A 24,602-nucleotide genomic window follows, 5' to 3' on the forward strand; every position below is an offset into this window, starting at 1 on the left:
TTTTTCAATGCCACGTGGGCAGCTGCCATCGTCAAAGCTATCGGCGAAACTACAGAGTCTAGGAGGTTTTGTCTTTGGCAGTATGGCTGAGCAGCCAGAATGCTACACTTGGAAAGAACTGCTTTTGGCATTTACTAGCTAGGTGATCTTGGGAAAGTCACTTAATTTTTTCTATGCTTCGATTTCCTCCACCTAACGGTCTTTAAGGTCCATTTCAATTCTAAATTAGGATAAAACATTTAAATAAGGCTACTAACATTTAAATAAAGCTACTAAGTGTGTCCCAACATATGATGCTTAAATATTCTTTGTTTTTTTTTAAGTAAAATGAGGTTATTAAGTCTAGGTTCCAGATACTGTGTTAAATGATGGAAATACAAAGAGTCAAAAGTAAAGGTCTTAAGGAACTCACAGTCCAATGGGGAAGACAACACGCAGTTAATCATTTACAAACAAGATATATGCAGGATAAATTAGAGCTAACAAACCTCCAATTTTCATTAGATTGAATACTAGTTACTCCATTAACTATCTCATTTTCTTACTGTCATCTTTTCTTCTGTCCATCCTTTCACATAACCTACGATGCTAGGGGATTCTTTTGTTCGTTTTTTGAGTGGGAGGAGACATCTTACCACTGAAGAAACAATGTAGCACAGTGGATAGTGCTGGGCTTGGAGTTGAGAAAGACCTGGTCTCAAAAGGCTGACTGATACTTTTGAGGTCCAGACTCGTAACCAATCCCTTAAGCTTCATGGGCTTCAGGTAATTCCGAAGGACTTATCTACTAAGTTCCCTATTGCTACTCGAGATCTGACTGTGTTGCACAAACACAGCGACAACTCACATTTAAAGTTTAATTTCATGTCTGTCTCCCTCTGTGCTTACCCCTTCCTCTCCTAGAACTGAGTCAAAGTTTATTTCTAGGCAAACAACAAACCAGTACCAGAAATAAACCAGTACCATCATCTTGATGCTGAAAAGCAAGTAGCAAAGACCCTTTCTACAGTAACTCTTGTGATGACTTTGGCTTCTCACCCTCCCATCCTTTGCTAATACTCTAATATCGCTACCACCTTTCCTTCCCACCCCTCCCTGCTCTTACATCTCACCCGTCGTGCTTATGCTTCTGGTCAGGTATGGATCAGATCCACCATGCTGTGGTGTCACCACAAGGGGTTTGTCTGGCAATGCTGTCTGGACTGAGAGGCAGTAACATTGCCCACGGCATGTTTTCTCTGTTGACTGATAGTTCTATAACCCCACCAACACAGGCTTCAGGCATCAACATGTCTGTTCAGGGACTTGCCAGGTTATGAACCATGGGAAGGATTCCCATGGAGGTTTCCATTACTGGAAACATTGCTCTCATTTTCCTCCCAGGCCTTTACAATCCCCTTCTGCAGACCACCAGTGGTACTGAAGCAACCAATCCTATAGCACTCTAAGTCAGGGCATATAGCAGATTGTAATGGAAAATCAAGATGACTGGGATCAGTCATCTTGAGAGAGGGATAGGTCCATCCATCTCTGATTTTCTATGCGGTCACCTAAATAAATGGTCATTCTCTATGAGAATTTCACAGATTCTTCCTGATCTAGAAACTAAACATAGTAACACTTGGTTCAGCATGGCATAGCGAACAGGTCATTGGACTAGATGCCAAGAACACCTGGGATCAATTCCCACCTTAGATATTTAGCAGCTGTGTAACTCTAGAAAATCACTTAACTCCTCTGTGCCTCGGTTTCTCTATTTGTAAAAAATTTGTAAAATTGAACCTGATGGCCTTTCAGTTCCAAAGCTAATGATGACCATATCAGAGTATTATGATAAAAGGATGGTGTTCAGTGAACACATAGCAATAGTCATTCTGATGGCCAATGCTGAGAAACCACGTTGCCTAAAGTGAAAATGAAGGTTTGAATTTAAAGCCAGTTAATCAATATTTTCCTTGCGGGGAGGGGAGGAGTTGGGATGGTATTTCGGAAAGCTCATTTCTCAGTCTACTGATAAATAGAACCTGAATGCAGAGTCAGGAAAATGTTCAAATCCTTACTAAGACATCTAGCTGTGAGACCCTGGGCAAGTCACTAAACTTTTCCATGCCTCAGTTTTCCCATCTGTAAAATGAATGAGTTAAACTCAGTGGCCTCTAAGGTTCCTTCCAGCTCTAAATCTATAGTTCTAAGGAGAGCTATCACCACTACTTGTAGCCAAGCAACAGAAAACCAGTAATGTGTGGAGCCCAAACAGGTTCCATATGTCAAGAAGCAATGATTTCACAATGTGTGGAAGCTCTCTCCACTTGTATAGTCTACAACTTAGTAGCAAGTTTTAGAAAGTTGCCTGAAGCTCTGAGATTTTCAGGAACTTTTCCAAGATCACATAGCTATCAAATGTAAGATATGAGATCTGAACTCAGGTCTTCCTACCTCCAAGGCCAGCCTTCTATACACTATGCCATATTGCCTCTTTAAATAGGTTTCCAAAAGCCAAAACAAATCACTAATCAGCAAAACCGAGATGGTCATGTGTGGACATCATCACTGTGTCAGGACAAAGTGATCAGCAGGGATGCTCAGAAAACAGGAATTAGCAGCAGGTGGTGATGCTTCACCTCCTGTGGATTCAGAAGGCTGCTCTCAGGTGGGTTTTCTAAACAGCTCTGAAGCTACCAAGACAATGTGAACTCAAGAGTTCTGCTCCTGACAGTCACAGAAATGTGACACATTGATCAAACTTTCTGATTAAGGTAAGGTTTTCTTGCTTTAAAAAAAGAAAATTCTTGTCAATTTGACATAAACCTTCCTAGACAAGAAACATACATCTGCACTATGCTGAGGCTCATCTTGAGGCAGCTAGATAGACCCTGTGTGACCTTGAGCAAGCCACTTAATCTCTGTATGCCTCATTTTTCTCATCTGTAAAATGGGGATAATAAGAGCACCTACCATCCAGGGTTGCTGTGAGAATAAAATGAGGTAATACTTGTAAAGCACTTTGCAAAAGTTAAAGCATATATAAATACTGGCTATGATATTAACTTGCACTTAGATCCAAATAGTGAAGAAAACTTGGGGATGAAGGAGAGAACAGAAGAAGACCAATGTAAAGACCAATGAGAGACCAAGAAAGAAAGAGGAGGAAGGAAGATGGAAGGTTTTATAAAGTCATAGAATGATTTGCAGGGAGCTGACGTGATATTTCAGAAATTTCCTGGCTTCCTTAATGTAAAAATAATTTTTAAAAGGCATAATAGAGAACTAGAGATGTGATTAATCTTTTAAGACAAGTCAAGGACGAGAGTCATGTTTCCACTGGGTCTTGAAGCCAAATGAAGGTTAACTCTTAATGCAGAAGATGTTTGCAGGACATCTTGTTCATGTGACTGAGTATTGCTAGGAGGTGGGGTTGGTCAGCAGGATGGAAGTTTCTTTTGGACTAGATCAAGGAATGAAATGACTGGAAAAAATATACTAAAGAGAAAAAAGATGAAAAAATGTTTTCCTTGCCTGAAACCCACATAATGCATGTTTCTCTGATCAACCAAATATAAGCTATAAACTTAGCAGTGGGAAAAGGAATGTGCATCCTGGTGGTCTGGATTAATCATGGCCCAAACTGGATCCTGGTGTGGCCTTAAGCAATGCTGGCAGGGATTGTGCATAAAGAGAAAGAGAAAAAAAAATAGAAAATGGTGAATCCTGAGACATTCTTATAGGCACATAAGGAACAGTTGTGCTGAGTTAGATCAAGAACCAACCGAAAAGCTAGCATTTCCATGGCACTTTAAGGTTTGCAAGGTGCTTTATCTCATTCAATCTTTACAAATACCCTGTGAAACAGGTGCTCTTAATGACCCCATTTTGCAGATGATCAAACTAAGCTGGAGAGAAGTAAAGTGACTTGCCAGGATTACAAAGTCTATGAGGCAAAATTTAAATTTGTCATTTGTCTCTAAGTTCAGCACTCTATCTACCCTACCACAAAGCTGAACTAGGAATACCCACACAACATGCTTTCACCTCCTAGCACCAATGTTTTGTACTCCAAGACTGTATTATCTGCTATCAAAGTACTTTTAAAATTTGTTCTCAATTTATCCGATATAAGTTTCAAGGTGTGGCATTGGATTCCAGTGTATCAAGACTTGGTAAACAAATCTGTGTTCACTCTCTATAAACTTTTCAAGTTTTTATAAGCTTTTACCATATCTTTTCTCAGTCTCCACCTTCTCACACTGTAGAGCCTTTGTCTTTTTTGGATACTGTCATTGTTTTTAGCCTGTCCCTGTACAGCAGCCCCGAATCAATCTGATCATTTCTCCAGTCCTTCTCCTACCTCCTGTCACCCATCTCTTCCAGTATTCCAGTTTGGAACTCGTTTGAGAAACCAACAATCTACTAGTTCTTTCTAACTCTCCTTAGAGCAGATGGGCTCTTTCAAATGACAGAGTATGAATTTTTGTCAGTCACCAATTCTATATTCTTACTTACTCATGACTTCCTTTGAAAATCCCATATGAATGAATGTCATCTGGTTCTGCTGCTTTATCAATAACAAATTCAACAATCATATTTAGACCATCTGATGTACGTACCACTATTTGTTCTGAAACCTCCTCTTTGCTTCTTATCTCTGAACAGTGAAGAATACTGGGAATCCCCCTAACATATTCCTTAATACATATCAAGAAAAATCATTCATTTTAGTCTATTTGCTGTCTCCTTTTCATCTCTGAGTGACCCTTTAGATGACTTGGGCTTCCAGTCTTCCTGTTAGCACTTATCCTTCCCTTACCCAATTGCTTTCACAAAGGTGAGGTTCCTACTCCTACTCTACCCCAACCCTTGAAGGTCTTTAGGAGGCTAAATGATCACTTGTTACAGTAGAGATTTCTCTTACATATGTGGTTAGTCTGGTTGGCATCACTTCCAGCTCTCAAATTCTGTGATTATGTTTATGATGATTATCAAGTATGGATCAGATTCACCAAGATGTGGTGATCACAAGAGGTCTGATCAACATTCAACTAATTATTTAGCCAGTTTTTTCCCTTTGATGAGAACAAAAATAAAACCCTTATTGCTCTTGTAATTCCTTGTAAGGTACTCCTAGAATTCTTCTTTGGTCCTCTTTCTATCCTGGATCTGACTTGGTCTTCTCTGTGGGTTACCCTGCTCTCCTTTCTCAGAAAAGATGTCTGTGCTTTACGGGTGCATGCATGGAACATCTGTATGCTAAGTGTGTATATTGTGTGGGTATGATTGGTCAGATTTGTAAATGAAAGACTGGAGGGATAGTATGAGAGAGTCCTTAGGAGAGAAACATCATCAGAAAAGGTGTGAGGTCTCAAGATGGTGAAATTTACTCCCATTCTATCTATTACTTTACAGTTTGTACCAGAAAAATTTAGGTAAAAATTTCTCTTGTTTGAAAATGTCCTAATCAACCATATCATATTTTACCTAAATACCAAGAAATTTATCTAAGTCTATCTGCTATTACCTCCAGCACCAGATTTCATTTGCAGACATATCTCCCTTCAGATGAGAAACTCAGGAAGCCACCTGTGTTTTCATTTCTCCCCCAACACCTCTGCCCTCCTGCTGTCCCCTCCCCCCACCCTGGCCCATCATTCCCCAGAACAAGCTTCCTGGGGAAGTCAAGGCCAGCAGACAAATGTTTTTCCAATATGCAGCTGATGTTTCCCTTCTGTTTTATCAGGGGAGTCACTGACAGAATGAGAGCTGGAGCAGGAGGAATGGGGAGTACATGAAGAGAGAAGAAAAACTCCAAGGTTTCCTTTCTAGTTTGAAAAGTTCTCATTGGGGAAAGATGTAAGAAATGGGGGCAAATTATAGGAGTAGGTGTGGGATGAGAAGGGGTAGGTGTGTGTATTTTCTTCCTAAGAGTACATTAAGAATCTAACTGAGCCTATTATGGAAATTTAAATTTCTCACTCTTGTCCTGGGCAATATGGCCAAGAGCACGATAGAAATAAGTTATACATTTCAGTTTTAAAGGTGTAGTATGGTAGACAAAAAGTTAAACTATCAGATCAGACCTCACAAGAAAGGAAGAGGAGTGTCACAGTGCTTTGTGATTGGAATTCTAAATAGGGATATAGCGATGACTATGCTAGTCTTTGAATTGCCAACTTCCTCAACTGCCCAAATATATAAACCTAGAACTAGGAACTGGGGGAGCTCATTCTTTCCTTAACAGTATCTGAAGAGTAATGGGTTCATGCCAGGGGGAATCCATCTTTAGGGAGAGGATACTGCCAGGTGGAAAGGGGTTGAGAAATGGAATAGACTGGTAAATAAGGACCTAGGGCAGGGGTTCTTAACATTGGTTTGTATGTCACACATTGACAGTGAAGCCTGTGGACCCTTTCCCAGAATAATGTTTTAAAATGCATAGGATTACAAAAGAAATCAATTATATTAAAATAAAAATGTATTTTTCCCCATCCAAATTCATGGACCTTCTGAGATCTATCCATGGACCAACTAAGGACTGTGGAGCCCAGGTAAAAACCTCTGACCTATGGCAAAAACAAATATTTTGAGAAGAATGTAGAAGGATTTGGGGAATATGAGACACATTGGGGATTCATAGCTATTATGAAGATAAATAAATTCTCAGTGGTAAGTATTCTACAACATGGAAGATCCCAAATTAAGCACTCTTAGTATAGATTCAGTACATAATCTGACATCTTGTCTTCCCACAAAAATGTACCTATACCATTCCAGATCACAAGAGACTAGGGAGGGGTTGCAGAAGGAAGACAAAAAACAACAGATACATTAATTATTCCATTATTAAATGTTTCCAAGGAAGAAAATTCTGCCACCCTTCTTAGCTGCCCCTTCCAGCTTGGAAACAAAGTCGAGGAGCCTTTTCCAGAGACTGTCTCTGCCTAATGGGATTCACAGGCAGCAAAGCTGCACAAAGAGGAAATTTTTTTTCAGCTTGATGACTTTACTACCCTGTGGGCCCAGGGTTAGTTTGTGAGGCCTGCATTTAAGCTAGCAGCTCGATGAGCTGTACAAAGTAAACTCTACATGCATGTTTGTCCCTTTTGGATGGGGGAATCATCAAATGCCCTGACTGAGGGGTGTGGGAAGATAATCGTTTAGGTCAGAGGCTCTCTGTATAAGAAGTCACTGAATTCATGAGAAACAAATCTATCTCTTCCAATGCTTGCTGACCCCCTCTTTTTTCTCCTCCTCCCCCAAATATGATGGCCATTATGAGAAGGGTTGCCAGTGAGGCGTAAGCACCTGTTCTGTATCAGGCAATGTATGGGTACAGAGTATGGTCCAATGGACTTAAGTCAGGAAGACCTGGGCTCAAAGACCAGCTGGGCAAGCAAATGTCACTCAACCTCTCTATTTTTCAACTGATATTCACCAACAAAAAGAGACAGCTGAACTCAATGGCCTTAAAATCCCTTATAGCTCTAAAGTCTATAATACATTGGCTATTTTTTCTTATGCTACATGTTTTTCAGAAATGGAGAGAATAAGAAGAGCCAGAGAATGTCAGCGCTAAAAGGGCTCTTACAGACCACCTTTAGCCCAAAGCCTTTCATTTTAGAGACAGGAGACTGCTCTTGTTATTCAGTGATTTTATGGTCTCCTCCAATTCTTTGTGATCCCACATGGGGTTTTCTTAGCAAAGATACTGGGGTGGTTTGCCATTTCCTTCTACAGCTCATTTTACAGATGAGGAAACTGAGGCAAACAGGGTTAAGTGACATACTCAGACTCACATAGCTAGTAAGTGTCTGAGGCCAGATTTGAACCCAGGAAAATGAGTCTTCCTCATTCCAGGTCCAGTATGCGCCATCTAGCTGCCCAGTTAGGGAAACAGGGACCCATTAATAAAGGGCAAAGCAGCAAAATGCCTCACATGAGAGCAGATGTGGATAAACATATGCTGAATGAATGAATGAAATGAAATGGAAAGATAAAGAATGAAAATCTCTAGACACCTCCTTTTCCCCAACTCACAAAAGGCCTTGTGATGTCTGATCATGGGTTATAAACAGGAAGTAAGAAAAGAAAATACTGGGAGAAGTGGTCCCGGCCACTTTTGCCTTGTCCTCTCCCCACTGAATCATTTTAACCTAATTCTCACCCACTGTGGGATGGGAAGAGGTAGTGAGGATTTTCTTCCTAGAGGCAAATTAAGAATATGGCTGATTCAGATGATTACTGATGCTGAAATATTGATAACCTAGGGGTTCTGATCTCTTCTTTATCTCAAAGGCCCCATGGGAAGGGGGGAGAAGGCTCAGACATGAACCATACACTCTTAATTATACCCAAGTTTCAAGTTCAAGGCTCTGTATTGGTCAAGTATCTCAAATGCAAATAAGATACCTGAGGGCTGATAGGGAGGCAAGCTACTAATGTGGCAGAGGAAGGAATTAATTCAGAAATACCTTAGTTTAACTCTTAGGACTGTAGGAGGGGCTAATGTACAAATCTCTCTGGGGTCAGTGACCCACATTGCAGAGACTTTTCCTGGTGGGGTGGAGAAAGTGGGTCTTTGGGCTGCCAGACTACTGAATCCAGTCTTACAACCCACCCATCACCACCCACAATTAACTCCAGTGGCTGTGAGAAATGAGCGCCTACAAAGGACAAAGAAGAGAATTAAAGAATTAAAAAGGCACTAACTTCAAAGGCAGGTTACCAGAACTAAGTGTCTATGTTTCCTAAGAGCAAGGATTAAGGGAATGAGGAGAAAGGAGGTGAAGTGATGAAAACAAGAAAAACAGTTCAAAGAGAAAGAATTACTTTAGGTAATTTCAAGTGGGTTGCTAGAAGAAAAGGATGAAATTTAACAAGAGGCTGAAGTCATATCTAAAAAAATTCATAACAGAGACATCTACAAAGAAGTGGAATAGTTTCCTCAAAGGGGGACAAATGGAGCAATAGCCAACATGTTAAATGAAATTAAAGGAGCATTGGGCTAAGAGTCACAGGACCTGAGTTCTCACCTACTATTTATCTGACTTGGGGCAACTCTCTGGACCTCAGTTTCCTCATCTGTAAAATGAAGCCTCTGGACTTGATGACTAAGCTCCTTTCCAGTTGTACATCTATGATCCTATGATCTTGTGGAACATGGTAGACCTAAGTGTTATACTATGAGGAATCCCTGATTTCTCTCCCCCTACCTCTTGGCATCTTTGAGTTATTCAGAAACGGGTTGAACAGGAGGAGAATTTAGCTGAAGCTATTACTACAGAAACACTCTGATGACTCGGGTTGTCTGCTGAGGAAGCCCTTCTACAAAAAGGGATTGTAGATGGGACCCCTGACTTTCAGATCACCTGGAGCCCCATGTGTCCCCAAAGAACTAGGAACTGAAGGCAATGCACTCCTAGGTAGACTTGAACAATGATGACTTTGTCTGAGGATATAGACATTGGAGAGAACGTTGGAGAGGCCAAAGGAAAAAGAAATCTTAAATGATGTATGTGTGTGCGTGTAAGCATGGTGCTTTCCTCCTTTCCTCTAAATGAAAACCATGCTTTTGGTAATCCCATCTACCTCTCAGCCTCCCTCATACATCAGCCCACCGGCAAAACACAGCTCCCATTCTGCTCTGGAATGTGCTCTCAGAAACTTAATCTAACTGCTGAGTCCAGGCCAAATCCCCCAATGGCATCAACCCAATGACAGCACCGCCCCCCCCCAACTCCTGTCTTCCCGCCACCCCCACTCCTGCCTTCAAGCTTAGGAGGTGTAGTTCCACTCCACTGATTCCCTCTTCTCCATTACAGAACCCTCCCTTCACCCCCCACCAATCCTCCCTTTCTCTCTCCAGCTCTCTTACCCTTCCAGCCAGGCCTAAACATTTCACTTCTGATTAATGTCTAAATGACAAGCCAATAGTTCTTGGCTTTAAAACAAAACTAGCTCTGCCTTCGCACAAGCCTCTCCTTTTCTCCTTCTGCCTTTTTGAATAGCTCCCAAACCCTTTCTTTTGTCCCCTCCCGCCAATTGCAGATCCCTCCAGGCACTAGTGAAAAGAAACTGCAAGGCGTTTTGTTTTTTAAACGATGGTTGTAAATTTGCCTCTCTCCGCTGGGATACACCTTGAAGCAGACGGGGCAATTCAAACCAAGGTCTCCTCCCCATCCCTTCCACTAACTTTCTCACTTCACCTCAAACAAATAACAACAAAAGCAACCATTTAGTAGCCAAAGGGTCCAGATGGATACATATGGAGATTTCTGAAGTATCCCACAGGGATATACATTTGCAATTTCGAGGTGAGCTAATCTTTTCGATTTATGATGGCTTTCTTCCTACGTACACCTAGACTGGATTGAAAAGTACATACCTCTAATACAGGGCTTCTTAATTTGGGACCCATGAACTTGTTTTTGGTTTTTATATTCTGATAACTGTATTTCAAAATAATTGGTTTCCTCTGTATTTTATTTTAAGCATTCAAAAACATTATTCTGAGAAAGACTCCATAGGCTGGAAACTCCCACAGGGGTCTATGACTCCAAAAATGTTAAGAACCCCTGCTCTAAAAGGAATATCCTAACTGAAAAGTTATTTCTGATCTCAGCTTCCAGGGCTACAGTTAAGAAACCCTCTATTCCCTGCTCTACTGTGCCAGTCCCATACAAGCATGGCTTATTGCCCTTCCACAACAATCCTCTATAGCGAGGGGATTTTCTCTGTACCCCTCCACCCCTTCTAGGTGTAACCAGAGACTTCTCTCTACATAAGTACTTGGTTACTTCTTATCAGGAGACGAAAGCTTCTAAATAGAGATATAAATACAAATGAATTTTTTTCCACGTAGGAGGCTCTGGCTACACCCTAGCTGTATGTGACTCTTGCCATGTATGTGCGTGTGTGGCCCCCAAGACATATCTCCCACTCAGTATCATTTCTTGACATGAGACAGCAGTGTACACACCCTTCCTTTCTGCAGGGAGAAAGGGCAGGGCAGACTGACAGTCTTCCAAGAAAGCTGGGATATAGCCTGAAGCCTCCCCTTCTGCATTCCTGTGGAGCACGTTTCAGGGGTTAGAGAGTAGAATGGGGAAAATGAGTAAGGGGTGGGGAGGCAATGCGACATCCTTTAGCTTCGGTTTCTCTCCTATATTCATTTAGAATCCCTTTCTCTTGATGACTGATGTGTCCCATTGCAAGTGCCCAGAAACACGCAGAAGGCTTTAAAGTAAGATGTCTTTAATATTTCCAGAAACTATCCTGGCCAGTAAAACCATCAGCCTCTCAATTCAGTCTGTGCTACTTCTAACATATATGAAAATAGGCAGTTAATTAGTGATTTTCTGATAGGATCATGATGAAGACGATGGTGCACCCAGAAGCCCAATGCCAGACTGGGTAAGGACAGCAGGACACCACTCCCATGAAGCCACAGGTGGCCAAGTTTAGCATGGTTGAACTTGCTACTTTTCTAATGGAAGGGATTCAAAAGCCCTAACTTTCAAACTGTGGTTTGCCTGTCTTCTTAAGTCTCATCTCTACCAAAAGGGCAGGTCCTTAAACTGTGCTGAATGTTCTCTAAGACTTTTCTGTGCAGCCTTACCACTGTATCCTCCCGGTGGTCACAAATGAGAATATACATTAAGTGTTTTGTGAACTTTAAAACCTCATATAATGGCCTAACTGATGATATCAGTAGTATTCTCACTCTACCCCCTCCTCTTTTCCTCTATGTTGTAATGTCTCCTATCCTGTTACATTCTTCAGAATCACATTTGAGGGTTTTCCTTAAGCGAAAGCAAAAGTTTAGGCAAGTTCTGCAGTTGAGGGAGGCCTGTCCATGACCGTTGGGACAAATGGTATGCACAGGAGGTTGAGGTAGGACATAGAATAGTACCCTCCTGTAAAGAAATGGATAGTTCATTCTCAAGTCATTTCTAATACTATTAGGATGTTCAGGAGCTCAGTGAAAGGAAGGAAATCCGTTCATATCCAAGCACATGTGGAATACAACCCATGTGTTTATGCCAGGGAAGTATGTCAGGGCAGTATGTCAGTACTTCCCATCACCCATTCCCCCTAGAAAAAAAAAAGCACAACTTAGTCTGTGATTTGACAGATACAAAGGATTACTGAAGTAAGTCTCCAATAGGATCTACCATTCAAGTGGGTCAAAGACAGAAGTAATTCTCCTAAATCAAAAGACCAATTCCAAAGATGGGGAAAAGACCAGAGATCTGTCATTTTGGAGAAAGGTAGAATAATAACATAAAGATTGTACATCCTAGATGTGGATTATTTTGGAGTTACAAGACAGTAGGGCAGTGGGCAAGGCAAATATGTCACTCAGGAAAGATTTGAAAGTTGTTACCCTGTCATTACTACCAGCCATGGGGGCCCTATGAATCTTCATGACTTGATTGTTTACAAAATAATATTTATACATCATAGAGGATGGATTTTTCAGTATTAAATATAAATTTGCATATAAAATTAATATTTAATAAGTTCCTGTTGCATCCCTTCTCCTGAGTGTATTATGTCCTAGGCAGGTGCTTACTCTCTAGTCAGTCATGATTCTGCTGGACATTTGTCATTCCTTGGCTTAGAAAAACCAGCTGATGCTGCCTCAGCTACCCAAAGACAGAGGAGAGATCAGTGGCAGAGGGATGGAGAATGGACTAATGGCAGAGAAGGAGACATAGATGGGTAACACTCACTGGCTAGTGTCACTGTGGCAGGCACACTGGCTACTGCTCCCGCAGGCATTCGGGCCACACATTGGTAACGACCCACAGTGTGGTTGTTGAGAGCAGCAATGACAAGGGTTCCGCGGGTGATGAGGATCCCCAGAGCATCATCTGAGCTGTTTAGTTCTTTCCCATTCAGCCTCCAAGTGATGTTCATCCATGGTGGTTCCACAACACATCCTAGGATCACAGGGCCCCCATGCTTTTGGACAGTGGAAGTGGGCTGGACGGTAACCTGGGGGACCTCACCTGGGAGAAGAAGAGAAAATTCTGGATGAATCTTACAGAGGGATCAAAAGTTAAGTACTTTATGGACCAATAATAATAATGCAGTTATCCCTTCTGCATCATGACTTTCCCCATTACACTTTCGGTATATCGCAGGTTGGCATAAAAAATTAAAAGAGAATTTTGGAGAGCTTTGCAGAAGTTGCAGATGACATGTGAAGACCAGCCAGCAGATGACACAGAAAAAGTTTAGAAAACCAGAAATGCATAAAATATATGTACAATATTGTATAATAACAACACATATTATCTTTTGATATTACAATAATCCAGACTTCTCTAGTATGAAGGGAGGGTCAAAAGCTTTTACGCACCTTGTCCCAAACCTCTGTAATATAGAAGAGATAACTGTAAACTACTGGTCCTTGCAAAAGACTATAATTCTTTTAAAACAATTCCAAAAATTCTGTGACTTCTGTTCTCCAGCCCCAGGAAGCAAAGGTGGAAGAACTTTGTACAGAAATTTGAATAAAAAAAAAAGACAGAATTAGGTGGTATTGTTATTGTTGGTATTATTATGTCTCTCCAGTTCATATTTTGGGCAAGTCTGACTAGGCCAGTGGAAGCCATATGGCTCTCTGTAATTCTTTTTAAAAGATTGCCTGTGGAAAGTGAGGTCTGTGTTTTATAGTGAAGGAAAAGTAGGGGGATACCAGCAACGCAGGGATGAGTTTGGGAAGGAAGCGCTTACCCAGATTACCAAAGCAGCTGGCTGCAGCCAAGATGAGACAGGTGATGGTGACCGCTGGTCTCTTTCTTCTTGGCATCATTGTCATCCCATGCAGCGCAGTCTGTCACAGAGGAACAGAGGCAAGGTTCCCATAAGCCACTCTAGGTCCCTTAAGGAGAAGCTGCTAGCTCCTGTGGTCCTTTGCTAGAGAAAAGATTAAAGACAAAAAGACTGTTAGGAGCATCCCATCTACAATGACCCACAGTGACCCTCCAAATTCTCTACCATTGCCCTTTCTCTGCCACTGTCCATACAATGGTTCTTGGCAGTCATATCTGTGCTGAGAAAAGTAGGTTTAACTGAATAAAAGTTCTGCCCTATCTCTCAATTAAGAAAGATTTTTGTTAAGTTACATCTTTTGAGCTCAGGAATTTGAGTCTTGGGGTGGCTAGGTAAGGCTGTGGATAGAGTGCTACCCCTGGAATCAGGAAGATCTGAGTTCAAATTCAGCCTCAGACACTTACTAGCTGTGTGACCCCTGGGCAAGTCATTTAACCCTGTTTGCCTCAGTTTCCTCATCTGTAAAATGAGCTGGAAAAGGAAACGGCAAACCGCTCCAGGATCTTTGCCAAGAAATGGCATCACGGAGGGTAGGCCATAACTGAAATGACTCGACAACAACAAACTGGAGTCCTGGGAGATAGGTTTAATAAATTTAATTATGTCACAATACTATCTGTATAAAGATAAGATGGTTCAGTGTTACATTATATACTACTACACCTACCCTGGTTATTACTGCTGGCCAAGGATCCTACAGTGGGTGATACATAGTAACAAATACAGTCATTATGTTAGGAAGTGTTCCTAAAGCCCTTGGTCCTGTTCTTATCCCTCTTCTCATTAGCCTCTTAATACACTCAAGAATTTATTAAGTATCTATTAGGGGCAAGGCATTGTACAAGACAATGAAGAAACAAAGGCAAAAATAACTGTCTTTTTCTTCAGAAAACATATACTCCACTGGGGAGGTAAACCATGTACGGAGATAAACAAGCACACACATAACTTCAGGAGGAAAAAAGCACTGCCAACCAAGAGGAATCAGGAAAGGCTTCCAAAAGAAAGTGCCATGAGATTTGGGCCTTGATGGGAACTAGAGACCCTAAGGGGAGAAATGAGAAAGAAATATATTCTAATGAACAATCGTTTCCAACGGAAGCATATTCTTGTAACTCTTTTGTACCAGGAATGAGCCCCACATTTGTCAGACTATTTATAACATTACCCTTCATCAAACTCTCCCTCTAGGAAAGATTATCCACAGCAATTCCCCTCAAAGTACTCAACCCTTCTTCTTTCTTTGAAGGATCTAACTCAGACGTTGTTCATCTTTCTTTCCAAAGACATGTCTTTAAAGATGACCTTTAGTCAGCCCCATATATATTGGATCTGGGCTTAGAGTCAGAAGAAACCTAGGTTCAAATGCCACCTCTGATACTCACTTGTGATCCTTACCTGCTAAACAAGTCGCTCAGTTTCTCTAAGACTCAGTTTCCTTGTCTTTGAAATGGAGATAAATGACTATAATAATCAGCTGGACTGTTGGGAGGGTCAGATGAGATAAGGTATGCCAAGTATTTTGCAAATCTTAATGGATAATATAAATGCCATCCATTGTCATTAATATTACTGTTACTATGGAGAGGCACACTATGTGGTGTAATGGATAGAGAGTCAGTAGGAGACACTGGATTCAAAACCTGTTTCTGACACATAACAGCTATGTAACTCTGGGCTAGTGACTTCATTTCTAGGTATTGTGGGAACTTTCTAAAACTATAAGTGCAAAGGAGTTGCTGACCTACATTAATAGAAGGAGTTTCTTCACCTGGAAGTTCCATTACAAAATGAATCACAGATTTAGCCTTTAATAATAATACTAATAACATTTGCTATTATTATTCCTCTAAGTGTCTAGGGTTTTTTCTTCCTTTATGAAACCTATCTTTTTGCCAGGGTATGAGTTCTCTTATCGGTAGATTTTCTCCAGAACCACATTACTATGACTTTTTAAGTTACATCCCCCCTTTACGATCCCAGCCAACTTCTCTTACACTCATACCCTTGAGTTTTTCCCCTCTCTTGGCTTTTTACTCTTTCTCTCTCGGGCAATGGTTCATTTATACAAAAGCTAAACCACAAATCAGTACATCGTACATGCAAGTGTATACATACCCATACACACACAGAATCACACACACAGAATCACAACATGCATAATCCTATCACGGGAGAAAAAACAAGTGGGACCTTTCCCCTCTTAACTATAGTTTTCTTTAACAAGCTACAGAACTTTGCTATGGCAACAGTATATGTTATTCACACAAATAAACAGATGTGGAAGGGAATATTCTAGGAGGCAGTGTGGTATAGTTGACAGAAAGTTGATCAGAGTTAGGATGACCTGAGCTAAAGTTTCACCTCAGAGAGGCACAGGCTGTGGGACCCTGGGTAAATCGTCAGCGCCCCAGGCAACTCTTTAAACCGTAAGTTTCAAAACAATTGACTATCTGAATTGTTAAGGGAAATTTCCTCCCTTAGAGATCTTAAAGAAATCACAGTTTGGGTCTGTACAAACAAACAAACAAATTCTTGGATTTTTCTTTTTTTTTTTTTTTTGGATTTTTCTTAACAAAGGACGGAGAATTGGGCACTTAAGTACTTACTGGGTTTTATGGACTAATGAAAGAAACTATGAATTACTTCTCAAGTGAAGTGTTTGTTTCATCAGTTATTGTTTCAGGTGTTATATGCTATGTCATGTAATAAACTTCGGAGAACAATTCAGGCAATGTTCTGATAATCCAAATAGTAGCCTCTTCTGCAAGAGCCACATGGACCGTCAGTCTATAGTCTTTGGATGTGGAATTCATCAGTGGGGTGAAAACATCTTCTCTTTTGCCTCCCTCCCTTTCTCTTGCCTCTCCAATGGCACTAACGTCCTTCTGGATTAGGCTGTTTTTTTTTTCTTTTCCCCCACTTCTTAGCTTTCTTTCAAAGGGTCCTGACACTCCAGGGTCATGACATCAGACACCCTTATGATTCCTCCCCACTATACAATGTAATTCACCAGACCCTCACAATGACACTTCTCTCCAGGGAGTGAAATTTGATAATGGGCAAGTTCCTTTGAGGCCTCCATCAAAGAGAGTTAAGTAGAAAGCAGTCCCTCCTACAAACAGATACCATAGCTCGGACCCTCAAAGCATGAAGAGCAGCCAGCATATGTCCTGTGTATTCTAGCACATCAGAAGCAGGCCAGAAGATTCTAGGTGTTGAGAACTCTAGAACCCTGTACTTGGTACTCAAGGCAGGGATGACATAACGGGAAGAAAGTAGAAATGAGTGTCAGGAAAGAAAGACGGCGAAGTTCACATGACCTTTAGAGGACAATTTAATTCAGCCTGGTTAGTAAAACACATCTGGTATCACTTTCCCTCTAAAAGTATACCCATTCCACCCTACTGTGTTTCTCCATTGCTATTCCATTAAGAAGATGTTACTGGCGGCAGAACTGAAATCCTCGAGGAAAAAAAATCTGCCAAAGCCTTCCATCCTCCTACCCTTTTAGCCTCCGGTCAGTAGAACGAGTTTGGTCCCTCTCACTCCCGCCCTCTTCTCCTTTCTATTTACATATCAAGATCCGATTGGCCTTTCAGGCTAACTTCTCAGGAACTGCCTCCAGCTGAGCTGTTCTTCCCCACACTAAGACAGAATCTCTTAACTAATAAGAGCTAGAAAAACAAACAAACAAACAAATTAAAAAAATAAACACTATAGGTTAGGCGATGCAAGCCACAGACCAAGAGTCATCAACCCGTAAAACACAGAGGGCTGCCTGAAGGCTAAGCAATGTCCCCTAGGGGCTACTACTAACCCCAAAGAAAGCTTAGGCAAAGAGAGGAAAAAAAAAAGAAAAGGAAAAATAAAGGGGAAAAGAGTAACGGTAGGAAAAGATGCTTGGGGAAAGAGAGGAGAAAACTTAGAAAAGACTAAAAGAGGTCCATGTAAGCATGGCAGATCCAAACTCTCAGTGCAGTTATATCAGCGGGCTATTAACGCTTAGAACTGTCCGATGACTTTTGGGACATTCTATACTTACATATAGTACTCTATAGTTATAGTTACCACGCTTGATTTTCACAACTCTGTAAGACAACAAATGTAAATATTGTTCTCCCCCTTTTATAGTGAAAGAAACTCCATTCAGAAGGTCAAGTAACTTGTCCATGATCATAGAATTTGGTTCAATTAAATAAAATTAACATGTATTAGAAACCGACTATGTACCCAGCACCCTTTCTTCATCCAAAATTCCAGTCAGTTGCTAAGCCCTGTTCATCCACAACAATCTCTTTCACATCTATCCCTTTCTCTCCAATAATACAGCCAGTATCCTATTTAGGCCTCTAACTCCTAACCAAGTTATTAGACTAACATCCTAAGGGTCCTCTCTGCCTCTGATCTCTTCTATCTCCAATTCATTCTTCATATAAATCTCGTCTTCAGAAGGTAAAGATGGGTCTTATCCGGCCTCTCATGCTCAAAAACCTTCAGAAAGAAAGAAACCTTCAGAAGTCCTGAATTGCTTTTAGGGAAAAATATAAAGGACTTAGTGGGCATTTAAGACTCTCTACAATCAGAATCTAAAGCATATAATGATAAACTTATTTCACACCACTCTCTTTAATGTATTCTACTTTCCAGTCAAATTTAACTACCACCTTTTCATTTCCCACTTACATGCGATTTCATAAGCCATTGCCCACAACTAGAATTTACTTCATCTCTACAAATTCTGGTCTTCTCCCCAAGCTCAGCTCCAGCGCCATCTCCTCTTTGAAAATTCCCCTGATCCTCTCAGCTATTCTTCCCATTCTTAGATTTTCCAAGAGCACTTTGTTTAATTTCACTTTTTGTGAAATTACTTCACTCCTTCCCTTGTATTATATTTTTCTATTTTCATGTAAGCTCCCCCCCAAGAAAAGATTTCAAAAAATTTTTATTCAATTGAATTATTTTTAAAAGAATACTACAGAAATCTTTACTAATTTGGGATTAGTAGGAAGTAAAACCAGAAACTTCAAAGATCTGTGTTTTAATTAGGGTAGGTACTCACTTTACCATCACAGAATGCAACCTTTCTATGCCGTAGTATTTTATCTTCTTGAATGCTCTAACTGAAAAAAAAAATCATCTCCTGGTGGCCATCCTAAAATGATTCCCAACTTTGTTCACCTGGTTCTCAGATAACAGATATAGTGTCTACTTTCAGGCAGAATTAATATATAAACTCAGGTCTTGGGTCACCTTGTCTAGGACTCTTCTCCCTATACCATATTACCCTCCACAGACCATCCAAACAAAGCCTTCTGCTAAGAAAAGGAAAGACTCCTAAGTCATATCTTCCATGCTCAGTGACCAGATTTAACCTGGATGTGAATACCTATATAACATCAATTTGCAAACAAAGTTATCTTTCAGACTCTAAAGTCACCAACATAATCAACTTATAAAATATGATGAAATTCAGTCTCTGATTTTTTGGTGGGGGAAAGGAGGGGGTTAGACCTGGACCTCTCAATTCATCAAAATATGAAATTCTAGATAAGAATTTTTCTCTACTGATACAGATAGGCATCTATACTGGAGCACTGAGATGAGTGAGGAGATTGTCCTAGAATAACAAAGCCAGCATGCTCAGAAGTAGGTTTTGAACTCAGGTCTCCCTGACTCTAAGACTGAATCTGTACCTAATAATATACCTGGCTACTTCTCATACTATTCCTGTCCATGTCTATTTATAATGTTGTCATAATAATAACACATAAAAGCCTTACAATTTTCTCCTTTTCCCACTCAAAGGTTTTGTAGACTTGGGTTTGGAGTTAGGGGACCAAATGAGTGTTTTGCGCTTCAAAGTAAATGTTGTATCCCATCCTTTCTCTCAATAGCATGGTATAATGAAAAGAACAATAACCTGGGAATCAGGAGACGTAGGTTTGGGTTTCCACTCTTCTACTTAATTACTTCATGACCAGAGACAGGTCATTTCACTTTTCTGCTCCTCAATTTCCTCATTTGAAAAAGACAGTGTGTTTGAGTTTGGGCTGAATTCTTTCTCAGATTCTTTGAGTGCTGTTTTTAGAGCCAGAAGACAAGGATTTCTATTGGTTCTGACATCTACCACCTTTGTGATCTTGATTTCCTGTTACTCTATACCTCACTTTGTTCATCTGAAAAATGATGGGGTTGGATAGATGATTTCTCAGGTCCCTTCCAGGTCTAAATCCATGATTCTCCAAGCTCAAACATTCTTTCAATCTCCAATTTTCTTGCTACTCTTAGGCCCTGAAAAGATAAAGATGGCAACCATGTATTGCATGATAACCATCACAACAGCCATAATAGAAGCAAACTTGGGGTTTTGTTCCCTGCCTTGTCCTACCTCCCAAATGGCTGTGATGAATCCGTTGTTCAAAAGAGGGAGAAAAAAAAGGAGGGAAGAAGGGAGGGAAATAGGCAGACTTCAAAAAAAAAGTTCTTTCATATTAAGTAAAAATAACAATTTCCTGTTGGTAGGGTGAGAACTTTAGGTCCTTTAACACAGTCCAGTAAATCAAAATGCCCTGTTATTAGCAGAATCAAATTAGTGAAAACTGTCAGTGAATTGTGGCTAGATTGAATTCCTTATGGTCTAAAATCTGACACTTAATTCATCTACTTCACTTTTTAGATAGATAAGCAACACACAGGGAGAGTAGATCTATAGAAGGGGGAAATCAAAATGGGAGAAAAAAGAGAGAAAAAACCAAAAGAGCCAAGTCTCTGATTTCTTTTTATAGCACTCTGTACCCAATACTTGTTTAATATAGCTTATATTAAGCACAGTATGGGATGGTTAGAGATTCTGGTAGTTGTTTCTCCAAGAAAAGTTCACTAATTATTTGGTAGTCAAGTCAGTAACTCAACAAGCATTTATGAAGTACCTACTGTGTGCCAAGTACTGTGCAAAGGGCTGGGAATACAAAGGGCAAAAACACAGTCTCTGCTTTCAAGGAGGTCACAGTTGAGTGGGTCTAATTATGTGTGTGCAGGCCAACAAACCAATGAAATAGAAAAATCTAAAGAGAAGTCTTGTTTTGCTTCAGATATATACATATGTTTATATATGTATTTTTTTGGGAGAGGAAGACTGAATTATTTAGATAATTGCTTCAACTCACCATTCTATTTTGCACATATGGACTAACTCAGCTATAACTCCAACTTAATGGAATTTCAGGCAAATACTTGGCTTATATTAAAAGCCCCAGGTTCCCCTCCTCTGCATGGAAGATAACAACATCTGTCTCTTTCTCCAATCAAAGTGTCATTGGTGTAAAATAATTGAAGCTCAAAAAGTCCCCTTAAGAAAAGGAAGGAAAAAAGAGAAAAAGTTGGAAGAGACAGACATGAGAGTTCTTAGCTCAGAAGAAGGCAGTAACAAAGGTGTTTGGGCTATAAAAATGACAGAAGTTTTATGGAGGAAATTCAGCCCAGGCCACCTCCTGCTTAACAAGAACCAGCCAAACACTTCCCATTACTTCCGCACCCTCTATAATTTATATGGTTCAAAGTGGAAACAGATCCTGTTACAATGCCAAGCACCTTTGTGCTCTTAACTGGGCAACAAGAAAAGAAAATAACTCAGGGAAAACAGGTATGAAAAGATGGAATAAGGAGTTCTCAAGGCACCTATGAGTTGTATTATTTCAGCCATCTTACACTTGGATAAACTGAGCTATTAGAGGTGAAATGACTTGCCCCAAATCACCTAATGAGTCAGAGGAGGATAGAAACCTAAGGTTACTAAGCCCCACAGCCTATTGGATGATCATACTGTTCTTAAAGAAATTTTAGAATTGCTAGCACTACTTTTACCCATCCTTTGGCCTGCTATAAAATGAATTGAGCAATATGTGGTGATGGAAAAGTCCCCAGATTTGGCAGGCACAATGGTGGTGATAATTCTCTATATCCCTCATATTCTTGGTAATTGTAGGGAATGCCACAAATTCAGAAATAACAAAAAAGAACAAGAGAAAAGAATATAAATCTTTTATTTTTAATTTTCAATCTACATTTTCCCATTAAAAAAATCAAAAGTAGGGAGAGGGGGAATGTATCCTTGAAATAAATTCCTCATTTAGGATTATTCGAATTACCAAGTTCTGAAACTGAAATCAAAGCCATTTTTTGGAGGATTAATCCAACACACATACACAAAAAGTATCTGAGAAGTTTAACTGCTGACATGCACTTTGCCTACGAATCAACTCCTGCCAAAGAAATATTTATGAAACTTTCCAAAGAAAACAACAAAACACACTTCTGGGTTGAGACCAAGTATGAGAAATTTTAGCCTCAAAGTATTTATTTTTGGTGAAAGTTACAAACATCTGAGAGGAGGTCTGAGTCAGGGGAGCAAACATCAGGTTCACCTTCTCTGCAGAAATAATTCTTGTAGGATGGTTGGGATCTTGAGGGAGACTGTCTTCTACAGCTACAAACCCATGGCTTGAACCCCACTGACTCTATATTCTTTTGCTCAGCCATGGTGCTATTCAACTAATTTCAAGTATGGAATAAGATTTCACTTTGGTTTTGCCATTATAAAGAAAGCTATGATGTTAAGTGAAGAGAGGGGATAATCACACTGGCATGTTTTATGACCTGACTCAGTTTCCTTATCTAAGTCTACAATTTTCTCACCTGTTACATGATATAATTAGTGGTAACTGTCCCCTATCTAGCAATGGGAAATGGTTTTTGCAAAGTTCATTAAGCTTCCTGGAAGTCGACCCACTCACTCTCCCAATCAAAAAGGGTTCAGAAAATGATTATGGTAATAAATGCCTATCACATAGACAGGACAGCATTGTATCTACTCTTGTAAGCAAAGGCAGTAGGGGCTGGTTGAGTCAGCCAATCACAGCCTTATAACAAGTTACAGATTGCTGTAGAATGGTCCAGGGTATCAACTAGTTTATACGTGAGAAAGAATGGAAAAAAGTTAGCCAAGGGATAATTTATGATCATATAACAAAGGTACAGCTAACATTGGTAAGTGGTCCAAGGTACTGAGTTGTGCATAGCACAAGGCTTTCTTTCAGATTGCTCTGAGAAGAAACCATCTGCCCCAGGGACTCCAGAGAATCAGTGCTTCATGTCAGCCTCAGCTCAACATACATGTGGCAACAGCCAAGTGCCACGTCGTAGAACTGAGGTCTGTTCAGCCCCACTTTCCCAGGCTGGAGTATAGAAGTGAGAGGAGAAAGCTATGCTTGGTCTCTGGATAAAGTGAAGGTCTCTAGGGTTTCCCATCTATCCTTCAGTAAAGTTAGGCTAACCTGAGTCTACCACCATGGAGGGCAAAACAAACAAACAAAATCCAACCAAAACCCAAGTTGACTTAGAGACTCGAAGCAAATTTTATTTCTTTGTTACACACAACCCTCCAGGAAGTTGGCATCACTAAACTGATATAAAAACATTTTAAAAATAAATAAATTTATTGCTAAACTAGAAAAAGAAAAGCCACTACCTTTCTGCCACAACATCCCTCACCCCCACACTTAATTTCTTTTCTTTTTCCCTCTCCCCGCCCCGCCCCCCACCCATGCCATATAAATTCAATTTGACAACCCTGCTAATTGGATAAACGAAGCTCCTCCACTCCGAGAAGGCCCGTTCTCTTTTCTTTTCTTGTTTTTGGAGGCTCCAAACAGGGTGACTGTGCTCTTCTTTAACATGAATTCCATCTGCTTTATTTCTCTCTCCCCATTCAAGATCCCTCCTGAATATTTATGAAGCCTCCCTACCCACCCCCACACCCAACCTCTTTTTACTCTACCTAACATTCCCCCTCCCTTCACTCCCTCTTACTCATCCCTCCCTCCTTCCCCCACCTCCTTCTCCTTTTCCCTCCATCCTCCTCCTCCCCATCTCTCAGTGCCAGGACAATAACCTTCCAAATGGCTCCCCCTCCTAGCTTTAGATAAACACAAGCAGTGTCAAGTGTGAGGAGAAGGGGGGGAGGGGGTTCAACTGCCAGTCAAGCCCCCAGCCTTCAATGAGGCCCAGAGGCCTCCCCTAATCTGCTGCATGCTTGCCATATGGGGGCTGTGTTGCCCCGGGAAACACTAACAGGCAGAACGGAGCTTAATAGAGTCCATATTCATTGTAATGCAGTGAGATAGCTCAAGGCACTATTGCCCCTTCGGTCTGTTTTCATTCTTCTGTTCCCCACTTTCTTTCTTTTTTTTTCTCCCTTTTTCTTTCTTTCTTCCTTTCAAAAGGACAAGGCCCCTGGAGAGCGCTAATCTGGAGAGGCTGGGGCTTGGAAAAGGATGGTGTTTGGGGTTGGGAGTAAGGGTTAGGGGGTGGGGAAGGCCAGGGCTAGAGGTGGGGGTGGGGCAGCTGTGGAGTGGAGGGGGAGAAGGTGAGGGGGGGATGTGGTGGTGGTAAAGAAATTGGGCTAATAAGCATAGAGCAGACCCAGCTGTCAAGAGGGTCACAAAGCAGCTAGCTACCTTACCCTAAGAGCCAGGCCCATGTCAGTTTGGGAGAGACAAAATGCATGTGGATCTGTGCATTTCTCCATGTTAAAGCCCAGGAGCATGTCTATATGCTTCGGGTCTTTTAGCCAGGGAGATGCTTAGGTTTTCATGAGGTGATGGCAAGACTGTATGTTTTATATTCTCAGGAAATCAGCCCACCTGAGGCCACAACAATTCTGTTTGATGACATTCTTGTGCAATCTCTAAAACTCCAAAGATCATGGC

The 24,602-nt window shown here is 40.8% G+C and overlaps 1 protein-coding gene across 7 annotated transcripts in view; it reads right to left on the minus strand.

Annotated features, from left to right (window-relative positions):
• The window catches only part of BOC (BOC cell adhesion associated, oncogene regulated), a 99,174-nt gene that overhangs the window by 37,075 nt on the left and 37,497 nt on the right, over positions 1 to 24,602 (minus strand). For all 7 annotated transcript variants that reach the window (XM_072613992.1, XM_072613991.1, XM_072613994.1 and 4 more), the window contains 2 exons: positions 13,735 to 13,917; positions 12,726 to 13,004 (listed from right to left, as the gene is read on the minus strand). In XM_072613992.1, coding sequence (XP_072470093.1) covers positions 12,726 to 13,004; positions 13,735 to 13,819 — 364 coding nt within the window. In that variant the 5' untranslated portion in view covers positions 13,820 to 13,917. The remainder of the gene's footprint in view (positions 1 to 12,725; positions 13,005 to 13,734; positions 13,918 to 24,602) is intronic.

This window comes from Notamacropus eugenii, chromosome 5, assembly GCF_028372415.1.
Source record: "Notamacropus eugenii isolate mMacEug1 chromosome 5, mMacEug1.pri_v2, whole genome shotgun sequence".
Lineage (NCBI taxonomy): Eukaryota > Metazoa > Chordata > Mammalia > Diprotodontia > Macropodidae > Notamacropus > Notamacropus eugenii.